We start from the raw sequence: 21,673 nt of genomic DNA on the forward strand, positions 1-21,673 counted from the left end.
GGCGTGACGTCACAATACGTGGCCCCGCCCACGCCGGGCGGAGGGGCGGGCGCCGCGGGGTCCTAGAGAGCGCTGGTGGGCGGGGAGGTGGGGGCGGGACCCAGGGCGAAGCCGGGGATCGCGGGTCGTGGCCAGGGCGCTCCGTGGGCCCACCCGGCCCGGGTTAGGAAATCGCTGCCTGGCACGGCCGCTCCTTCTGGGCCAGGGGCCCACGTGGACCCGGCGCCATCTGTCCCGCGGCGAGTGGCCTTGTAGACGCGGCGCGCCGCCAAGGGGAGCAGAGGACCGGGTCCTGTCGCCGCCCCGAGGGTCAGCGCGAGGCCTGAGGACGCCCCCCTCGTGGGGACTCGGGCAGGGTCCGAGCGCCCCGTGATTCCAGGGGTCCTTCTACCGTTCATGGCCTGCCCGGGTCTGTGGGGCTCCCCATCCTGAGCCGGGGCGGGTCCCTGAAGAGCGGCGTTCGGAAGTTTGCAGAGGGCCAGGGCAGTTTCGGCCAGGCTGGGGGGCCGGGGGCGCGACTCCTCCGGGGAAGCAAAAGCCCACCCCGCAGCCTGAAGCCTCTGAAGGTCCACTCTGGCTCTTCCGGGCCCAGGGCGGCAGCAGCCAGGACTGCCGTCCACAAGTGCGTTAGGTACCTTGTCACTGAAGACAGTGCTGGCCGGTGGAGCTGGGATCTGCTAAGGGTTTCGTGCTTCATCTCAGCCGCACAATTCTAGCACTTACAGATAGAGAAAATAGGAATTCCTGAGTGTGTCACCTGACCAAGGTGAGCCCTCGGGAGCAAGAGGGAGGTAGGTGCTCAGAACCCAGATGCTGGTGGGCGAGGGAGGGGTGGGGGTCAGGGAAGGCCCTGTGAGAAGCCAGCCAGCCCGCCCAGGACCCTGTGCAGGTGGGCTCAGAGCAGAGAAGACCACCTGCAGGCCCCCAGGATTCTGTCTACAGAGGAGCTCCCACAGGGCTCCCACCTCCACCACAGCAAGCCCGAATCACCCCAAAAGGGAAGGCCTGGTGGGTGAGAGAGGGGCGTCCCCAGGGGCACACAACCGGCCAGCCAGCTTCCTACCTGGTAAGCTTCGTGGGAAATCCTAAGAACAGGTACAACCTCACTTAGAGCAACTCCCAAACGAGTTTGGCGATAAGGAGAGCTCTCCGTGAAACACAGGTTGCTCTCGTCCTCTCCAGCCTCTGAGTATCCACCAGAGAAGGCCGAGAACACAGCACCAGAAATGTACAAAGAAATAAAACACAGGCGGAGAAGGAAGTCCTGGAGGGGCTGGGAGAAGAAAAGTGGGTGCTCCTCCTTAGCCAGATCCTCCCCCGAGCTCTGGAGCCTCCAGAATGTTCTGTCCTCTTTATGGTGGCGGTTGGAGTAGGGATATAGTCTTCCCTCCCCACTCACTGGAGCATCTGAGGCCACTGCATCTGGCCTTGTTTGTCCTGGAGTACATGGGCAAATTGCTGCCAGCCCATAGCCGGCTGCTGCTCTGGATTCATCAGCTGTGCCAGGCGGAGCACGGACGGCAGCAAGCCCCTCCAGAGTCCTGCTAAGTGGACACAATCCTGCATTCTTGATCCAAGATTTTGCCCCACAGAAGGGGCCTGGAATCCTTTTGAACACCACCTGTCTGGAATAGAGGGGCACCCACTGGTCCAGAACCATCAGTCAAGCAGAAGGAGAGAGCTCATCTCAGCTGCTGCACATTACCTGGCTTCCTGTGTTCCCAAACAAAAGAAGCCGACCAAACTGTGCACTCTGAAAAATGATACCCAGAACTATCACATCCTAGTTCCCGGAACCTGTGAATGTTACCTTATGGGAAAAGAAAAAAAATTGCAGATGTGATTAAGTTAAGGATCTTGCGATGCAGAGATTATCCTGCATTATCCAGGTGGGCCCTAAATGCCATCACGTGTATCTTTATAAGAGAGAGGCAGAAGGAGACTTGAGACACACAGAGGCCATGTGATGATGGAGCAGAGAGAGATTTGAAGATGTGGCCTTGAAGGTTGGAGTAATGCAGCCAAGGAATGCTGGCAGCCACGAGCAGCTGGAAGAGGCAGGGAGCGAATCCTCCCAGGAGCCTCTGGAAGGAGCAGAGCCCTGCCAACACCTAGATGTTGGCCCAGTTAAACTGATTTCAGACTTCCGGCTTCCAGAACTGTGAGAGAATAAATTTCTGCAGTTTTATGCCACCCAGCTTGTGGCAATTTGTCACAGCAAACCACTGGAAACTAATATAGAATCCGTAAAGTGAAGGAGAAACACTTTCTCAGAAAAAAATGACACCAAGGAATTTATTGCCAGCAGACCAACCCTGTAAGAAATGTTTTGTTTTCTTAATTTATTTTGTTTTTGGCTGCGTTGGGTCTTTGTTGATGCGTGCGGGCTTTCTCTAGTTGCAGCGAGCGGGGCTACTCTTCCTTGTGGTGCGTGGGCTTCTCATTGCGGTGGCTTCTCTTGTTGCAAAGCATGGGCTCTAGGCGCGTGGGCTTCAGTAGTTGTGGCACGTGGGCTCAGTAGTTGTGGCTCGTGGGCTCTAGAGCGCTGGCTCAGCAGTTGTGGCGCACAGGCTTCGTTGCTCCACGGCATGTGGGATCTTCCTGGACCAGGGCTCGAACCCGTGTCCTCTGCATTGGCAAGCGCATTCTTAACCGCTGCGCCACCAGGGAAATCCCCAACCCTGTAGGAAATGTTAAAATAAGTTATTTAGTCAGAAGGAGAATTGGATCTCCATAAAGAAATGAGCCTCAGAGAAGGAATAAATGAAGGTAAATCTTTTTTTTTCTTATTCTTAATCTAAAAGATTATTGTTTATTTAAAGCAATCAAGGAACAGTGTATTGGGTGATTATAGCACGTGGATAAATGAAACGAATGACAAGGGATGTAAGGGAGGAATTGGGGAATATTCTCATATAAGGTACCAGCACTACACATAAAGCAGTATATGTTTTTTGAAGATGAACGTAGATAATTTTAAAATATATATTGTAAATCCTAAGGCAACCACTAAAAATATTTGGGGTTTTTTTTGTTTGTTTTTTTTAATTTTTTAAATTAATTTATTTATTTTTGGCTGTGTTGGGTCTTTGTTTCTGTGCGAGGGCTCTCTCCAGTTGCGGCGAGCGGGGGCCACTCTTCATCGCAGTGCACGGGCCTCTCACTATTGCGGCCTCTCTTGTTGAGGAGCACAGGCTCCAGACGCGCAGGCTCAGTAGTTGTGGCTCACGGGCCTAGTTGCTCCGCGGCATGTGGGATCTTCCCAGACCAGGGCTCGAACCCGTGTCTCCTGCATTGGCAAGCAGATTCTCAACCACTGCGCCACGAGGGAAGCCCTAAAAAAGTTTTTTTAAACCATAAATAATACACCAAGAGATGAGATAAAAATGGAATCGTATAAAATGCACAGTTAAAACCAGAGAAGGCAGAAAATGAGGAGGAAAAGGAAACAAAGAATAAATGCAATGAATAGAAAACGATTATAAAGTGCTAATTTTTAATCCAGCTATATCAATAATCACTTTAAATGTGAGTGGTCTAAACACACCAATTAAAAGGCAGAGATTGTCAGGCTGGATGAGGTTCAGAAATAAGCCTCTGCAAGTGACACTGTCCCTGGGGTATGTGGTGTCCTGTGCAGCAGAAATACAGGGAAGAGGACCACGGAGGTCTGTGAGCAGATGGGTGACAGGGACGGCTGTCTCAGGTAATGATGCTGGCCCTTCACCCTCCCAAGGGAATTGCTTCTATGCTGCAAAAACGATGGAGCATCAGCAAGACCATATAGTAATTTATTCATGTATATGAGTAAGTACATGGGAAACAAGTCTGAACAGATAAAGCCTCAATTCTTAATACTTGTCTCTGATATGACTATTTTATACCTTTCTGTGTGGTTTAAATTTTTTTTAACTAATTAATTAATTTATTTTATTTTTGGCTGCATTGGGTCTTTGTTGCTTTGCTGTGTGGGCTTTCTCTAGTTGCAGCGAGCAGGGGCTGCTCTTCGTTGCGGTGCACGGGCTTCTCATTGCGGTGGCTCCTCTTGTTGTGGAGCACAGGCTCTAGGCGCGCGGGCTTCAGTAGTTGTGGCACGCGGGCTCAGTAGTTGTGGGTCACAGGCTCAGTAGTTGTGGCTCATGGGCTCAGTAGTTGTGGCTCACAGGCTCTAGAGCACAGGCTCAGTAGTTGTGGCGCACAGGCTTAGCTGCTCCACAGCACGTGGGATCTTCCCGGACCAGGGCTCCAACCCATGTCCCCTGCATTGGCAGGGGGATTCTTAACCACTGAGCCACCAGGGAAATCCCTGGTTTAAATTTTTTACAGTGAGTATATATGATTTTTTTTTGGAGTATTTATTTTTTGGCTGCAACACAGCATGCGGGATCTTAGTTCCCCAACCAGGGATTGAACCCGTGCCCCTTTCAGTGGAAGCTCGGAGTCCTAACCACTGGATCAGCAGGGAATTCCCTATATGACTTTTCTAATTGAAAAAAATACATGACTCCCCTTTACCAGAAGAAAAGGCGAGTTTCTGCATTGCTACCTCTCCCCAGAAGTGAAAGGCCATGTCCCATACTTGGGTCATGTGGCATCCAAACGTGTCCCCCGTTTGTCCTTGAGCCAAGCACATGCCTCTTCTTGGATACCTGTGGGCTCCACTGCAAGGCTGTAACTGGGACAGATGGGCTCCAGGTGTGTGAACTCTTACTTTCTCCTCAGCTCACAGGTGCTATTTTTAGAACTAGTCGAGAATATGGAAACGGCACCAAGAAAGGTAAGCTCTCACCGAAGTCACTGGGCCCACCAAGTTGAGGGCTTGTGCTGAGCTGGCACGATGAGGACACTCGGGCTGAGAGCCACCCGCGGGCCCATGCATCCCGTTGTCGGAGGATGTGCTTACCGGTTGTTTCTGAGAACTTCATTCTGCCTCTGAATGTAGACAAGATAGAATCCAGGGGCCGTGGACAGAGCACCAGCTGAGGTTTGTTAGAAGGCTGCAGAGCTGGACAGTTGGGAAGGGCAGCTCCCGGGGAATCCTGGACCCGGCCTCGGCTTCTGCCTGGCGAATGTCCATTTTCATGTATCCTGAGCTCGTACCTTTACCGTGTGAGGCTGGGCTCACTGCTGGCCCCCAGTCCCACCCCTTGCCTCAGTGCGGCCATGTGGCTGACCTCTGGCCAGTGACACGGGTGGGAGCGCCCAGCCCCCCCGGTCTCCACCCCACCCTCCTTGCTCGCCCTCTCCTGCTGGCCAGGTGCAAACAGGGTAGTAGGGAGCTCCACTAGGACGTGGCCCAGTTCCTGCCTGCCGGCCTCGGACTGTGACACCAATGAGAATGTCACTGGGCTCAACCACTGGAACAGGGATCGTTCATTACAAAGGAGCGTCCCTTCCCCTAACACGCACACAAATTTTGAAGTGTCCACAACTTTAGCACTTCCCAAATGGCATCTAACGACAGTCAACCATACTACACAAACCCCCAGACCAGTGACCCCTAACAACCCACTTCAGCCCGCTTCTAACTTCCCAGACTGACACCTGTGTTGTGCCCAAGTAGTGGGGCCACGGCAAGCCCACCCGAGTTGCCACTCGGCCCAACACAGAGCAGGCGGTAGACATAAATGGCACCTCTCGTTAAGGATCAATATTCATTGAAAGCACAGCGGCTCTGCAGTTGCTCCATAAACAATGGTTCTGCAGGCGAAGAACACCTGCCGAGAGCACAGAACTGTGCTCCAGCCCCTGCACCCGCCGCACGTCCCGTCTCCGCAGGCCTTGGGACAGGCCATCGCCCTTCCAGGTCTCCTCTGGCCTCTACTGGACTCAGCTCAGGCCCTGGACATCTTCGAAGGTCAAGGATATGACCACCCTTCTCAGCCTTGCCTCTGCCTTCCAGAGCCCCATGCTGGCGGGCCCCCCACCTCAGCCTTTGTGCAGGAGTGTCATGTAGCCGATGGATCGCTAGGACCTTACACAAGAACACTGTCACCTCTATAGGTTTTAAATGACAAACTCACAAAAGTAAGATAAAAGGACAACAAAGGGGAGAAAATATTCTTTTAAAAGCAGGAAAGGAAAGATGTGCATCCGGAGAAGTGTCCTGTCCGGCTCCTGGTTGTGAAGCCCCGAGGTTTCCCTGGTGAGATGGAGACAGAGCTCCTGGGCCGCAGGCCAGTCCAGACGGAGCACCAGCCAAGATGCACATGTCCCCTCCCCCAAGAGCAGTGAGGAACCCCTACCCGGAAACGCAGACTCCACCCGCCATGAAATCAGGAGGGCGGCAGAAACACCAAAGACCACACGGCACGTGGGGCGGCTGCCCGAGCCCAGAGGTGGGACACCACCTGAGCAACGTGAACGGGGCGGGGGTGTCCCGCAGCCGGGAGACCACCGGCTGGGCCCCGAATTACAGAGCAAGCCCCCAGCTTGAGAGGCGGGTGGTAGGAAGGTTCGGAACTAGTTAGAGCCCCATCGGCCCGCAAGAGAAGAATAGGAAGCAAGGGCGCAGAGGCTGGTGTCGGAGACCTTTGACATCACAAGTGCTGCCCACGCGGGTCTGAGCCTGGTTTTCATGAAGTGCCTGGGCGCCCGGCACCCTCACTGCTTTGTCGGGAATCGATTGCTTTGCCACTTTTCTTCTGGGAACTGCACTTTCCAGAAAGTGCAAAAGACGCCAGCGACCGAACAGCAGAGTGTGCGAAAGTTTTAAAATATCTTCAGAGAAATAGATGCAATTCTTAAAATTTGTCAGGCGATGGTAGCATTATGCACCAAAAGTAAGTGAATAAGCAGACGTGCCTGTGAAACTGGACAGATCTAACGTCTGCAGTTTAGCCAGTAGCATTGTGGCAACGATGTCATTTCCCCTGGTTAAGTGAGCCGTCCTTGCGGGAGGCCGGAATTGTATACAGAACAAGATGCTCTCTGAAAAAGAGGCTGAGCTGGGGGGTGAAACTGCAGTTTGAAGAAACTAAACAAATGCTAGTGGGAAGTCTGCTCATAGGTTGAAGACTAGAGGAAAGCTAGAAGGCTATGGAACTATTACAAGTTTTATCAAGGAATTAGTTTGTAAAACATCCAGAGAAAAAAATAGCCCATAGTGAAATTAAACTGAGTAAAGATGAAGTCTGAATTTGATCACATCTAAAAAAGAAAAGACCAGAATAAGCGTGTGCAGTTACTAGACAAAGAACAGTCCAGATGTGAACAACGTGCAGAGCTCAAAGGACTGATGGGGTCACATCATAAGTCTCAAAAGACCCAGAAAAGGTTTCGCTTATTTTAAAAAGTGATATGGAAGTTCCGTGCAGTTGGTTTATCCGGCAGACTAGGTGGCAAGCGAGCACAGGGAAAGTAAGAGAAGGCATGTGAAGGTGTCTCATGCTCGAAATTCTTTGTTAATAGTTGGAATAGAAACCATTTCAAATTCAAACCAGGTAATTAGACCCCAGCTACCTGTGAGATGAAAAATAAAAACAAAGAAGTTGGAACGTGACCTTTGTTCACTGTGTTTGGCTAAAAACCCACTGAAAATGAATGCAAGATCTTGTAGCACAAAAACAAACACAAAAAAAGCAGTGGTGGGCAACAAGCTCTAATAGCAGAAGTTCGTGACTCTGCAAAGGGGACTGACTCAGGAAGGGAAAGAGAGGACAGAGCTGGAGGCGGCAGCAGAGGGCGTGAGGGCTGAGAGCAGAGACGGAGGAGGAGTCCAGAGGCAGCATCGCCTGGGAATTCGAGGTGGCTTCGCGGAGAGAAAGGCCGCGACGTCGGGGTTCACCACTCGCTCATTCAGCAAAAGGAACTATTGCTGGAAAGAAGATGCAGAATGCAGGCTCGAGGTGCAGATTACTACCAGTCAGCCGAGAACAGCAGTGCTTACGCTGAGTGGTGCCCTCAGGAGCACACAGCACACACGCACGGTCCCCGTCTCCAGAAGCGCACGCTTTTGCCTGTGAACCTTCCTCTTCTTTGTTTTTAATTGAGGCAAAATTCATGTAACAGAAAATTAGCTCTGTTAAGTGAACAACTCAGTGGCATATAGTACATTCACAATGTTGTGGGAGCACCATTTCCATCTGGTTCTGGAACATTTTCATCCCCCAATAAAACCTCGCGCCTCTTAGGCAGTTTCTCCCCAGCCCCTGCCCCCTCCAGCCCTGGAAACCAGCAGTCTGCTCTCTGTCTTTATGCCTTTGCCTGTGCTGGACATTTCAGAAAATGGAGTCACACAATGCTGGCCTAGTGTCTGCTGCTTCTACCAGCATCATGTTTACACCAAGGAAGCAGGGGTGCAGGATGCTCATTCCCTCCAGGGGCCCCCCGACCCTCCTTCCTGCTCACCTGCCCGGTGGCCTGCTTTTTAAATGGTAATTAACGTGCTCGAGCTCCAGAAACGTTTCAGGCGACTTAAGTTTTCTGTCATTCACATTTCCTCAAGTATCTTACCTCTTAAGACTGTGACCTGACCAGTAGCAAAAAACCCAATTTTTTATTTGAAAAGTCATACAGTAAAGGGAAAACAGACTGTACTGAACAGAATTTTTAAATACAAAGTGTGCATTAACTTGCTACCAATCACCCAGAGGCTTCTTGTTCTTGAATGTTTCCTCCCTCCCTCCCCCCACCTTGCCTGAGAGTTTCCTGGGCCCTCACCCCTCGCTGTGGCTGGAACAAGCACCCCAGGCTCCCCAGAGAGCTGGACACTTTTGTCCAGCTGGACACTTTCTCTAAAACTCATGCAAGTGTTTCCTTGAGGTCCCTCATTGAGATTGTGATGTGATGGGGAATTCCCTGGCAGTCCAGTGGTTAGGACTCAGCGCTTTCACTACGGGGGGGCGGGGAGGGGGGGGGTAGTGCCTGGGTTTGATCCCTGGTTGGGGAACAAAATCCCACAAGCCACGTTGTGTGGCAGAAAAAAACAGAAGATTGTGATGTGATAAAATTGTTTACCTGGAAAAGAAGCAACTTCATTTTTAACTCAGACTTTGGGTTTTCTTTTCTTCCCAAAGCAACTGTGGGCCACGGACAGGTGCCCACTGAGAGGCTCAAAAGTACCTGTGAATGCTAACATGGGGCGGGGGGTGACCAAGAGCCAGCCCTCAGCCCCAGAGTTTCTACCTCTGAGGGGCAGACAGCAAGACACTGATTTTTCTTAAGTGGAAAAAGCAGAGCTGATTTTATTTTTACTCGGCAAAGAAAGCTACTTCTTCATTGTGTATTTTCCTTGGGGTGGCTTTTGAGAGGAGTTGCTGGAGTGGTGGGGATACCAGCACTGGCACTGACCAATGCAGAATAAAAACCAGATGCTGGGCTGGTCAGAGCAAGAGTTGGGGCAACCTTGGAAGTATTACAAAGCTTTTAAAGAAGTTTATAGCTAGGAGAGGGTTCTGGGATGATGGCGGAGCAAGAAGCACCGGGAATGGCCCCCACCTGGACCACAACTGCTGGGACAGAATCTGTCTGATGTAACTAACTTGGAATCTGGAGCTGGTGAAGGCTTGCAAGTTCCAGGGGAAGCACTGGATGGTTACTGCAGGCAATTGTGGTGACTTTCAGGTCCTAGCACGTAGCACCTACCGGTCCAACCGGCAGCCACATGGCAGGATGCCATACACGTGTTTCTGGAGCAGCTTGCAGAAGCCAGGGTGGACCAAAAGGACCTTGTCCTCCAATATCAGGAATCTGTGCTCTGATGCTGCTTCTGATGTCAGAGATGCAGCCAAAGAGGCAGGTGGCCATTGTTGTCACACCTCCCCACTTGTTGCAAACCCCTCCCCGACCAAGTGGATTTCAAGGGCGAGTGCCCCATTTATCCCCCTTTGTTTTTCTCTTTTCCCCCTTTTCAAGCCAGACATTAAAGACTAGGGCATTGAAAAACAATTGCATAGAGGAGAAAATTAGAAAGTGACTGCACATACCTGAGGAAAGTCTCAGGAAAGACCTGAGCAGACATTAAGTTTCCACCTCAGGCTGATCCTCAGCTCAGACAACCTACAACAAGCAAAGAACAAAAACAATAACAAAAAGCATCAGACCTTGAGGAAGGGGGAGAATCTGATTTCCAGAGTTACCACATTATTGGATTCAAATGTCCAATTTTCAGCAACAACAAAATAAAAATCACAAGGCATACAAAGAAACAGGAGAGTATGACCTGTTCAAAGGGAACAATTAATTAATAGAAACTGGCCCTAAAGAAGACCTGATGACAGACCTACTAGATGAAGACTTTAAAACAACTGCCTTAAAGATGCTCAAAGAACTAAAGTAACATAGAACGTTGAGAAAGCAATGTGTGAACAATGTGGAGCTATCAGTAACGAGGGAGAAAACCTAAAAGAAACCAAAAAGAAATTCTGGAGCTGAAAAGTACAAGAGCTGCAATGAAAAATTCACTAGAGAAATCAAAGGCAGATTTGAGCAGGCAGAAGAAAGAATCTTTTGAAAATCTATCTTATTTCAAGTTCTAAACAACTGGCAGTAGGACATTGGTCTATGTCCAAATTTGAGAAAATGAAGACCCTTTCTGCCTTTTGGGAGGTTTAAGCCAGTTCCTCCTTTTCTGTTTTCCTAAATCTGTTCATTCTGCAGTTTTGACCACTTGTTCACACACCAAAACCCCTGGAGGGCTTTAAAACCACAAATGCCAAGGCGTCCAGAGTGCTGACAAATGTTACGTGGCTCTATCGTGCAGCCAGGTCTGAGAGCCACTGTTTTAAAATTCACAACTAATACAGGAAATCCTCATGACTCAGGATAATTGCTTCTGGGAAAGGCCACTCACTGTAAGTGGGGCCAGAATTGCATAATAAATACTTGGTGCGTTAAAAAAATAGTTAATTAGGTTGCATTAAAAACAAAAGTTAAAATTATGAAAACATTGCAACAATTTTAGAATCAATAAAAGGAAGCAAAAAATTCTATGCTCAAATCTGTATATCCAGATCAGTACCCTGAAAGAACCCTTCTTTTCTTACAGAATTTTTAAGTGAGAATTTCAAACATACACAAAAGTAGAGATTGTAGCACAGTGAATTCCATGTATCCATCACCCAGCACCAATAACTATAAAAAAGCTCTTTAATGAATATAAAATAAAAAACAGCACAGTCTAATCAGCAGCATTCCTCCCTTTCTTGGCAATAATGGTGCATCTTAAAATCAGCAGCATCTTAGATTTAAGGCCTTAGAAATGAAGCCATTCACATGGAATCAAAGGGGCATCTGGGCACTTCCACTGGCATTCACGCTTCACGGGATAGAACTTCCTCTTACATTTGGTCACCCTATAATCCTCTCATCTATCAAAGTTAAAATTTTACTTTTCTAATTTAAAGTTTTGTTTCATATTTAGCTGCTGCTCTTGTGGTCTGTGTCTTTGATTCCATTATGTACTTCTTACCCAGACTTTATTTTCTTCCCCAAACTCTCTTTGCACCATTGAAAACATCATCTAATTTCTGCAGCTTCACAGTGCACTTGAATACTCTCCTATTGTAGATTTGCAAGATGAATTGCATTCGAGAATTTTTCCCCTGAACCTAGTTCCTGAAATTTAATATCCTTAACAAAATGAATTTTTGTTGAGTGATTCTCGCTTCCATATTAATGATTTTGTCCCCCACGGATGCAGAACTAAGAATTTGATCCCTAATTAGGCAGCATAGGTGAAAAACCATTCAGGTGCTAGATGTAGAATGACAGATTCTATTTCTCCATTAGAGATTGGGTTCTCAGGGTTATCAGAGAATGTCTGAGTAGGTTTCCACTGGACCACAGAGATTACAGTTGAGAAAGATAGACACATACTAAAAAACACAAAGGGGTAGGGAAAGAGAGTCACAGGTTTCCTAGGTCCTGGAATTCTTAGCCTAGGGTTTGAAGCTGGGATGATGTACTTAAAATATATGTATATTGTGGTAGAATATACATAACATCAAATTTATCATCTTAATTGTTTTTTATTGAAGTACAGTTGATTTACAACATTGTGTTAGTTTCAGGTGTAATTTTAACCATTTTTAAGTGCACAGTTCACTAGCATTAAGTACATTCATACTGTTGTGCAACCATCACCACCATCCATCTTCAGAATTTTTCATCTTTCCAAACTGAAACTCTGCACTCACTAAACACTAATGCATTATCCCCCTCTCCCCAGCCCCTGGCACCCACCATCTACTTTCTGTCTCTATGGATTTGACTGCTCTGGGGACCTCATATAAGTGGAATCATACAATATTGATCCCTTTTATGATTAGCTTATTTCACTTAGCATAATGTCCTCAAGGCGCATCCATTCTGTAGCATGTGTCAGAATTTCCTTCCTTTTTAAAAATAAATTATATATATATTATTTTATTTATCCATTCACTCATCCATCGATAGACACGGGTTGCTTCCTCCTCTTGGCTATGGTGAATGATGCTGCTATAAACATGGTGTACAAATATTTGTTCAAGCCCCTGTTTTCACTTCTTTGGGGTTTATACCCAGACGTGGAATTGATTCATACGGTAACTGTATGTTTGATTTCTTGAGGAATTGCTGTAGCATCCTGATTCCCGCTCTTAGGGAGCCCTCCAGGCTTCAGCCTCAGGCGTGCCCGAGCCTGTGCCTCCCCAAGGGTGGACCTGGGCCATCTCCACCAGATCCACCTGGGGAGACCCCTGTCATCCACCCCGACCTCCACCCACTCTGGGCGGGGGCCGGGGGCTTTGTTTCCACAGGTGAATCCACCTCCCCAGTGGCCCGCTGTGCACATCTGACGCTAGTCGCCCTGGTCAGGCTGTTCTGGAAGCTTGAACTGAAAGAACCTCAGGCCAGGTGGCGGCCACACAGAGAGGCCCCCGCAGGGAAGGGGCAGCACTCGCGGCTCTTTTTAGCATCTTGCCACACAAAAAAGTGGCAAGATGGCCATGCTTTTAAAAAGTTATTGTGTTTCTCCAAAGAAGGCATGCAGATGGCCAACAGACACATGAGAAGATGCTCAACATCGTTAATTATTAGAGAAATGCAAATCAAAACCACAATGAGTTATCACCTCACACTGTCTACAAATAATAAATGCTGGAGAAGGTGTGGAGAAAAGGGAACCCTCCTACACTGTTGGCGGGAATGTAAATGAGTGCAGCCACTATGATAAACAGTATGGAGTTTCCTTTAAAAAAAAAAAAACTGAAAATAGATCCAGCAATCCCACTCCTGGGCATATGTCCAGAAAAGATGAAAACTCTAATTTGAAAAGATACAGGCACACCCATGTTCATAACAGCACTATTTACAATAGCCAAGACATGGAAACAACCTAAGTGTCCATCAACAGATGACTGGTTTAAGAAAATGTGAGATCTATATAGAGAGATATAGATATACAGAGATATAGATACTCAGCCATAAAAAGAATGAAATATTGCCATTTGCCAGCAAAATGGATGGAACTAGAGATTATTATACTAAGTGAAGTAAGTCAGAGAAAGACAAATATTATATGCCATCACTTATATGTGGAATCTAAAAAATAATACAAATGAATGTATATACAAAACAGAAACAGACTCACAGACATATAATACAAACTTATGGTTACCAAAGGGGAAAGGGAAGGAGGGATAAATTAGGAGTATGGGATTAACAGATACACACCACAATATATAAAATAGATAAGCAACAGGGATTCACTGTATATCACAGGGAACTACATTCAGTATCTTGAATAACCTATAATGGAAAAGAAGCCTTTTGCTGTACACCTGAAAACTAACACAATATTGTATACTTCAACTACAATAAAAAAGTTATAATTTTAACAACTCTATTGAGATGTAATTCACATATATATGAGATACAATCCACCCATTTAAAGTGTACAATTCAATGATTTTTAATATATTCACAGGGTTGTGCAACCGTCGCCACGATTTGACCTTAAATATTTATTTATTTATTTATTTATTTATTTATTTATTTTGGCTGAGCCAGGTCTTAGTTGTGGCACGTGGGATCTTTAGTTGCGGCATGCGGACTTCTTAATTGCAGCATGTGGGATCTAGTTCCCCAACCAGGGATCGAACCTGGGCCTCCTGCAGTGGAAGCGCAGAGTTTTACCCATGGACCACCAAGGAAGTCCCCCCACAATTTGATCTTAGAATATTTTTGCCCCCCAAGAAGAAACCCCTTAACTATGGCACAGCCTCTCCCCTTCCCCCTCAACTTCCTGTCTCCATGGATTTGCCAGTCTGGACACGTCACGTGAGTGGAATCCAACCATGTGTCCTCTTGTGATTGGCTTCTCTCACTGAGCATCATGTTCCCAAGGTTCATCCATGTTGTGTCATGTGTCAGGGCTTCATTTCTTCTTATGCCTGAATTATATTCCATCGAGACAAAAACAAAAACACATTTTGTTTATCCATTCATCTGTTGATGGACATTTGGGTTGTTTCTACCTTTTGACTATTGTTAATAATGCTGCTATAGACAGTTGTGTACACGTTTTTGTGTGGACATATGCTGCCATTTCCCTTGGGTACATACCTAGAGGTAGAACTGAGATTCTATGGTAACTTTATGTTTAACTTTTTATGGACCTGCCAGACTGGCTGCACAACTTTACATTCCCACCAGCGTGTGACATTCTGACTTTGCCACACCCTCGTCCACACTTGTTATTGTCTCTTTTGATTTTAGCCATCACAGTGCATGTGAAGTGGATCTTGTGGTGGTTTTGATTTGCATTCTCCTGATGACTAAGGATGTTGGGTTTCTCTGCATGCAAGGCTGTGTTTCACACACATTCAGCAGCCAGGTGTCCCCACGTAGTCACTTGGCTGGGCTCCCGGGATGTTGGCAGGACCCAGACAGACACAGCCCTGCCCCACAGAGGGGTACAGACATGAAAACAAAGCAGGTACTTGCTAAGAACAGGGTCCTGGGACATCACCCATAAAGTGCCCCATGAGCCACAATCCAGACAGGCCTAAAGGGCACCAGAGGGAGGGAAAGTCGCAGTGAGGTCTTCCTTCCAGGTCTTCGATAAAATCAGAGCAGAGATGCGAGTGTTGGCAGCCTGTTGGAGTTGGTCATAGAACATAACTATTCTTTTTTTTTTTTAACCATGCAGCGTGCTGCTTGTGGGATCTGAATTCCCCCAACTGGGGACTGAACCTGGGCCTTCGGCAGTGAGAGCTTGGAGTCCTAACCACTGGACCGTCAGGGGAGTCCCAGAGCATAAATATTCTTAATCTTAAAGTTGACGGCAGACATGGCAGGGATCCAGAGAGATGGCCGAGCCTCCTGGATGGATGATCACAGGTCCCAGGACCGTGGTGCGAACCTGGGCTGTGTGGTGACTGCAGCCAGATTCCATCCCCACCCCTGCCTCCAGGATCCCCCATTAGACAGGCGACAACCTTGCAAAAACACGACGGGACACAGGGGAAGGGCGAGTGCCAGGGGCTGGCGAGGCTGGCGAGCCGGTGTCTCCTGGGTGCAGAGCTTGGGTCTGGGAAGGTTAGGAAGTTGGGGAGTGGTGGTGGTTTGCACAACTGTGTGAACGTACCTAACGCCACCGCACTGCGCCCTGAAAAACGGCGAGAATGGCAACTTGTAGGTTGTGTGTTCTTTGCCACAGTGATAATGAAAAGGTCGTGCTCACTCTGGGCTCTGACGCAATGAAAACGAAGCCAACAGTATAGCTGGGATCGGCTGGTCCGGCGAGGTCCCGCCCCGCCCGCGACGGCCACCTGCGCCCCGCTCCGGCCTCACCTCCGCGCCCAGCTGCTCGGCCTGGTTCGGGCGCACAGCCCGGGTCGCGCGGGTGGATCCACGGCCATCGCCGCGGGAGCCGCGGGCGGCGGAGCGGAGCCGACAGAGCCACCGGCCCCGGGACCAGCCGACCCACCTGGACACCCCGCACCCCGGACCCGCGGGGACACCCCCATGGCCGCGCGGGGCCCCGAAGCCCCCAGCGGGCGCGCGCTGCGGGACGCGGTGAGTCGGACCCCGCGCGCGCCGAGCTTCGCTCCCGGGCTGGACCCCTCCCCCCTGCCCTCCCCCCCCCCCTCCCCTCCCCCTCCCCTCCCCTCCCCCTCCCCCTCCCCCTCCCCCTCCCCCCTCCCACCCCGCCCAGCGCCCCGAGGCCCGCGGTCCTGCTTCCCCTTCGCCGAAGGAGCCGCAGCGCCGGAGCGGAGACAACCAGTGATCAGGACTGATCGGTTTGCCTCGTTAGAAAGAATTGGTTAGCTGTGCACACTCGAATCCACGTTCTCCTGACCTGATTGAAGGGCAGAGCTCCTGACAGAGGGCCTTCTTCCTACGTAAAAGCAGGCTCCAGGTGGAGATCCGCCTCCATATCCTGGGCTCTAAAATGGAGATAACACACGGGTGCCAGGAGTGAACTGTGTCGTAAATGGTATGAGATTTAAATCTGTAAACTGTAAGGCGACGTACGATACCGCCTGCTGTCAGTCACCATAGATGATGTATCCGTACGGCCAGGTAAACAATTTCTGCAACCCCAATCCCAGCTAATAAATACCCACAAGTGTAGGCGAGGCAAGAGGCCCACGGTGGGTGTGTCTGGTGATTGTCTCAGGCCTTCTTAAGAAGTCTTTGAGGAGCCCAAGGTTAATAAGATTTTCTCCTGTGTTATCTCCTAGACGCCTGATAGTTTATTGCGTATATTTAAGTGTATGATCATTTTGAGTGAATTTTTGTGAATGGTGTGAGGTAAAGGTCGGGCCTGCTTATTTAGTGAGTTATGCATTTGGCTAGGACTGTTCCAGTGCTGTTGGTTGAATAGGTCGTCCTTACCCTTTGAGTGGGAAGGCCTTAACACCTTGTCAAGAATCAACTAACTGTATATATAGGTGGTTCTCTTCCATGGTGCTTAGAATGCTCTGCATCACAAGTAAATATATATTCACTTGTGGTTCATTTTTCAGGCAGAAAATCTATTTCAGGAACTTCAAGAACATTTTCAAGCTCTGACTGCAGCATTAAACCTCAGAAATATCCTTTTCTATCTCATAACAAATACGGCAATGCTTTTGGACTATTGAACTGTCATGGACTATCTTGTTGTTTTCTGCTATTAGTGGATAATTGTTGACCTAAGACTTCCTGGTGTTTACGTCTGTGCCTTTACATGGCATCCTGATGTATTAATTACCGCTCACAGGTAGTTACTTCCTGCTTGACCATCAACACAGGGCATTTCATGAGGCAAGGATAGAACACAAGGACACACGTACGATACACACTGCCCAGTGGGGCTTTCCAGCAAGCTCTCAGTAAATCTGGTTAGTCTGCTCAGTAGCATTTATATTCCCCCAAACAGTCAGAACCCTGCACATGTACTGCTTAGGTCTCCCACGTAGGGTACGCTATCTGGCTCTCCTTACCTTGTTTTGTTTTGTAACTTCAGCAGCTCGGCGTTTGGTAAGCCATGGATTCGAACGAGTTAGGTGGAATGTTTGTTTCCAGTTTAAGAAAATCCAGAAAAGGGGACACTTGCCCTAAGACTTGCCCAAGTGAACTCACTTCACACAATTAAACTCCTGCCTTAAAATGTGTGCAAATTGTTTGCAGAGAGATCCTGTAGATGGGTTCCCACAGGGAAAAGGAGATTCTGAAACAGGATAAAATTAAACAGTAGGAAAGTTTGTTTTAAACACAGTTAATTTTCATTGTATTTACATACTGATTAGAGTTTGGTTAAAACATAGTTAAACATACCAGACAACGTCATATCCCCGAATCCATGTCCAAGGAAAGGGAGCCAAGGTTTCAGAACTGGGCTCACAGTGCAGAGATTAAAGGCACGTACAAACCCTCAGGGATGTGATTAATGTGCACTGACTTACGGTGTTAGTACACGTCCACTGCCTTTGATTCCCTCATTTTAGATGCACCACGGGGCATTTTTATCAGCCCCGGTGATGCTGTTTACGCGGAGGTTTTGAGGGACCTGAGAGGTGCCCGTATTCCATGTGCTGTTCTCCTTGACCTTGTACTGGAAGAAATGGGAGGTCGCATTGAAGACTTGCAGAAGAATGTGAACGACTTGATGGTGCAAGCTGGGATTGAAAGTTCTGCTCAAGAGCAAATGGCGAGGCCTTATTAAGGCACTAAGATGTTCACCGTTTACATATCTTATGTTTTCATCTTGAAATATTTAATCCCATATTTGTTCACTAAGGGAGCTACTGCTTCTGCACTACATGAAAAACCTTCAGGAATAATTTTTAAAAATTCACAAATGCTCTTTTCTAAATAGAACAGAAACACTCTTTGTCATTGTTCCTTAAAAAGTGCACATTTTAAAGGAAAAACTATTATTTAAAAACTGGATTTTGTTAAAGTACTTTTCACCCCCATCCCTCAAATTAGTTTTCAATCAAAACACAAGTCACGATGAATGAGTGCTTGGGGATGACAACTAGTGGCTTCTGTTTGAGACGTTCATGGAAGGATTTAAAGAAGACACATGTGCATTAGGTTCTCACCCCATTTCATGAGTGGTTCCTGAGGATCCCCGCCCCCCAGAATGCAAATATTTCTTTTCCAGTGGAATTTTGCATTTCATCTTTTTTTTTTTACTATTTTATTTTTAATTTTTAGTCTTAGCTTTATTTTTTAATTGAAGTTTTTATTGTAGTTGACGTACAATATTATATAAGTTACAGGTGTACAATGTAGTGATTCACAATTTTTAAATGTTATACTCCATTTATAGTTATTAGAAAATATTGGCTGTATTCCCCATGTTGTACAATGTATCCTTGTAGCTTATTTTATACATAATAGTTTGTACCTCTTAATCCCCTACCCCTAGTTGCCTCTCCCCACTGGTAACCACTAATTTGTTCTCTATATCTGTGAGTCTGCTTCTTTTTTGTTATATTCACTAGTTTGTTGTATTTTTTAGATTTCCCACATATAAGTGATATCATACAGTATTTGTCTTTCTCTGTCTGACTTATTTCACTTAGCATGATGCCTTCCAAGTCCATCCATGTTGCTGCAAATGGCAAATTTCATTCTTTTTTTATGGCTGAGAAGTATTCCATTGTATATACACATCACATCTTCTTTATCCGTCATCTGCTGATGGACACTGGGTTGCTTCCATATCTTGGCAATTGTAAATAATGCTGCAATGAACATTGGGGTGCATGTATCTTTTCGAATTAGTGTTTTTGTTTTTTTTCTGCAATTCATCTTGAAGATGCAGATAAATGCTTGGCTTCAGGTCTTGGACTGAATATGTATCTGTGTGACATACCTGGAGACACAAACCTTTTGTCTTTTATGAAGATACTCAAGCATGTTTCACTGACATAATATTCTGATTCTATGAGCACGTTCTAATTTTAGTTGAACAATTAGATGCCGTTGTTTTCCTTGCTTTCCCATTTCTCTGTCAATTGTTATCCCAAGTCAGCTGGCAGATCATCTGTGCTTATCCTGCTGAATCAGAGTGAGTTCACCTGTCAGTGACTTATTTATAAATTTCTACATCTGCTGTTCTGGTAGAAAAGGTCATTGGAATCTGTGTCTTGCACACAGGAGCTGCAGATCTCGGGGAGGGCGCTCCAGTTCTGTCTGCAGGATGAATACTTAGCTCCACCCAGGGAGGTTGCGTCAGACGGGTCCACCTGCCCTGAAGCCTGTCCTCCCTCCACCCTCCGGGCGCTGAGGACCACGTTCTGCAGGGCCCCAAGCCCAGCTCTGGGCACGCTGCCAGGAAGGGGATGACGGCCAGTAACTCAGTTCCTTCCTGTCATCACCCAGACTCCAGCTGGCTGTTTTAAATTTGGTCAAAACCCACCATATATGAGGCATCAAATTAAATGGATGAGTAGGTATCAAAACTTCACTTTTTTGATGCACGTACAGCCATTATTTAAAGCAGCATGAGAGAAGGTCAGATATCTAAAAGTGTGTTTAAAAGCTGATAATGCCTTTTAAATTAAAAGAAGGACCTGAGTGAGTCTAAATCTGGTTGGCTAAATCTGTGCTTGTTGGTTTTGCTGGGTCAAGGGTTCCTAACACAGGGCTCGTGCCGCGGATTTCAGGGGATCCGGCAAAACCCCTAAACTTGCTGTGTTCCTCCTGTGGGGAGGGAAGTCCATGACCCCCAGATGGTAGGAGCTGCTGTTCCGTATTCCAGCAGATTTGGCCCGCTGCCCCGACTCGGTAGGACATCTGAACACCTTTCCCGCTGTGAGGAAGCAGGCAGGCTGTTGTCTGAGGAGAACCTCTCCACACTGTTGATGCAAAGTAACGTTTTGTCACTTGAAGAACACGCCCCGTAAGTTGTGAATCCACGGACTCCATCTGACTAAAATGAAAATCATTTAACATTTAGGTTTTTCTATTTTCCGAATTTTTCCTATGCAAAACTGTTCTAGTAATTACGGGAAAGTAAGCTAATTTTATTGATAGCTTTGGATACCAGTTTACTTAACTGTACATTAATTGATATATAAATCAATCGTTACTTCTTTCAATTTTTTTCTTACAGACTTGAAGACAGTAGACTCGTCATTTGAAAATGTGAAAAAGTGAAAACTGTACTTTTTGAGTAATAATCTGCATAACACGAGTTCTTATTTTTAGTATTTAAGAATTCATTTTAGTAAAATAAAAGATTAAAAGAACAAAGGCAATGCAATAAGAATGTAATTAAGAAGGTGATTAACCACTTAACAAAAATGGTTGTAAAATGGCAGAACACTTTTCAATGCATACCTAATATTTGTAAATCATGGAGGAAAAGCATGAGTTATATTAGGTCAATTTTTTTTTCCAGAATTAAGTTCTATATAGATCCTTCTTTAAAATACCACAAGCAGTTTTCTGATAGAAGTTGCCTTTTTTTTTGGCCGCTGCAGCACTTGGGATCTAAGTTCCCCAACCAGGGATCGAACCCACACCCCCTGTATTGGAAGCGTAGAGTCTTAACCACTGGACCGCCAGGGAAATCCCAGAAGTTGCTTTTTTAATAGCTGCGTTCCAATTCAATAATTCCAGTCACACAGTTTTGGGGAAGACGCGGTTTACTCTGCCCAGTCCAAGAAGATTCTAACAGTATGTTCTCCAAACCAAAGGAAGCCAAATCAAAGGACAACCAAAGAAACAGGTGACGCAGGAGCTCCATGATTGCTTCCTGGGACACCCTCACCCACTCCAGCCCCCATAGAGGTAGTTACCAAGGAGATGCACAAAGATTGCACCTAAGTTTACTTTGTCAGTTAGAGATGCTTTCAAACAATTGTTCAATTCACCTGTCTCTGAGCCGAAGTACAAATAGAGCTATGATCACCTAAAAAGGCTCTCATTGTAAAAAATAACATTATTCCTGCATATAAAATAAATCATACTCTTTATACAAACGTCAAAATCACTCATAATTCTACAATATAGAATTAACCACTGTCAATACTTTTTTCTATGCAGGCACTTGATCATATTGTTTATAATCTAATATCCTGTTCTCATATCATAAATACTTTTCCCCAGGTGAAAGTTTCATACACACTTTTTATGGTTACTAATATTCTGTTATGTGGTTGAAATAATTTAACCATCCCCTTAACTATTCCTTGGACTTGGAGGTTATTTCTCACTTCCTTGCTACTCTAAATAATGCTTTAATGAG

The 21,673-nt window shown here is 46.9% G+C and overlaps 1 protein-coding gene across 1 annotated transcript; it reads left to right on the top strand.

Moving 5' to 3' along the window:
* Positions 1-100: 100 nt before the first annotated feature.
* Positions 101-18,622, top strand: HSBP1L1 (heat shock factor binding protein 1 like 1). Its single transcript, XM_036823289.1, has 4 exons — positions 101-2,317; positions 15,131-15,999; positions 16,953-17,019; positions 18,024-18,622. Exons 2-4 carry the CDS (start codon positions 15,949-15,951, stop codon positions 18,131-18,133), a joined length of 228 nt encoding a protein of 75 aa, XP_036679184.1. The 5' UTR covers positions 101-2,317; positions 15,131-15,948; the 3' UTR covers positions 18,134-18,622.
* The last annotated feature ends 3,051 nt before the right edge of the window (positions 18,623-21,673 follow it).

Source organism: Balaenoptera musculus, chromosome 14 (assembly GCF_009873245.2).
Source record: "Balaenoptera musculus isolate JJ_BM4_2016_0621 chromosome 14, mBalMus1.pri.v3, whole genome shotgun sequence".
Taxonomy (NCBI): Eukaryota; Metazoa; Chordata; class Mammalia; order Artiodactyla; family Balaenopteridae; genus Balaenoptera; species Balaenoptera musculus.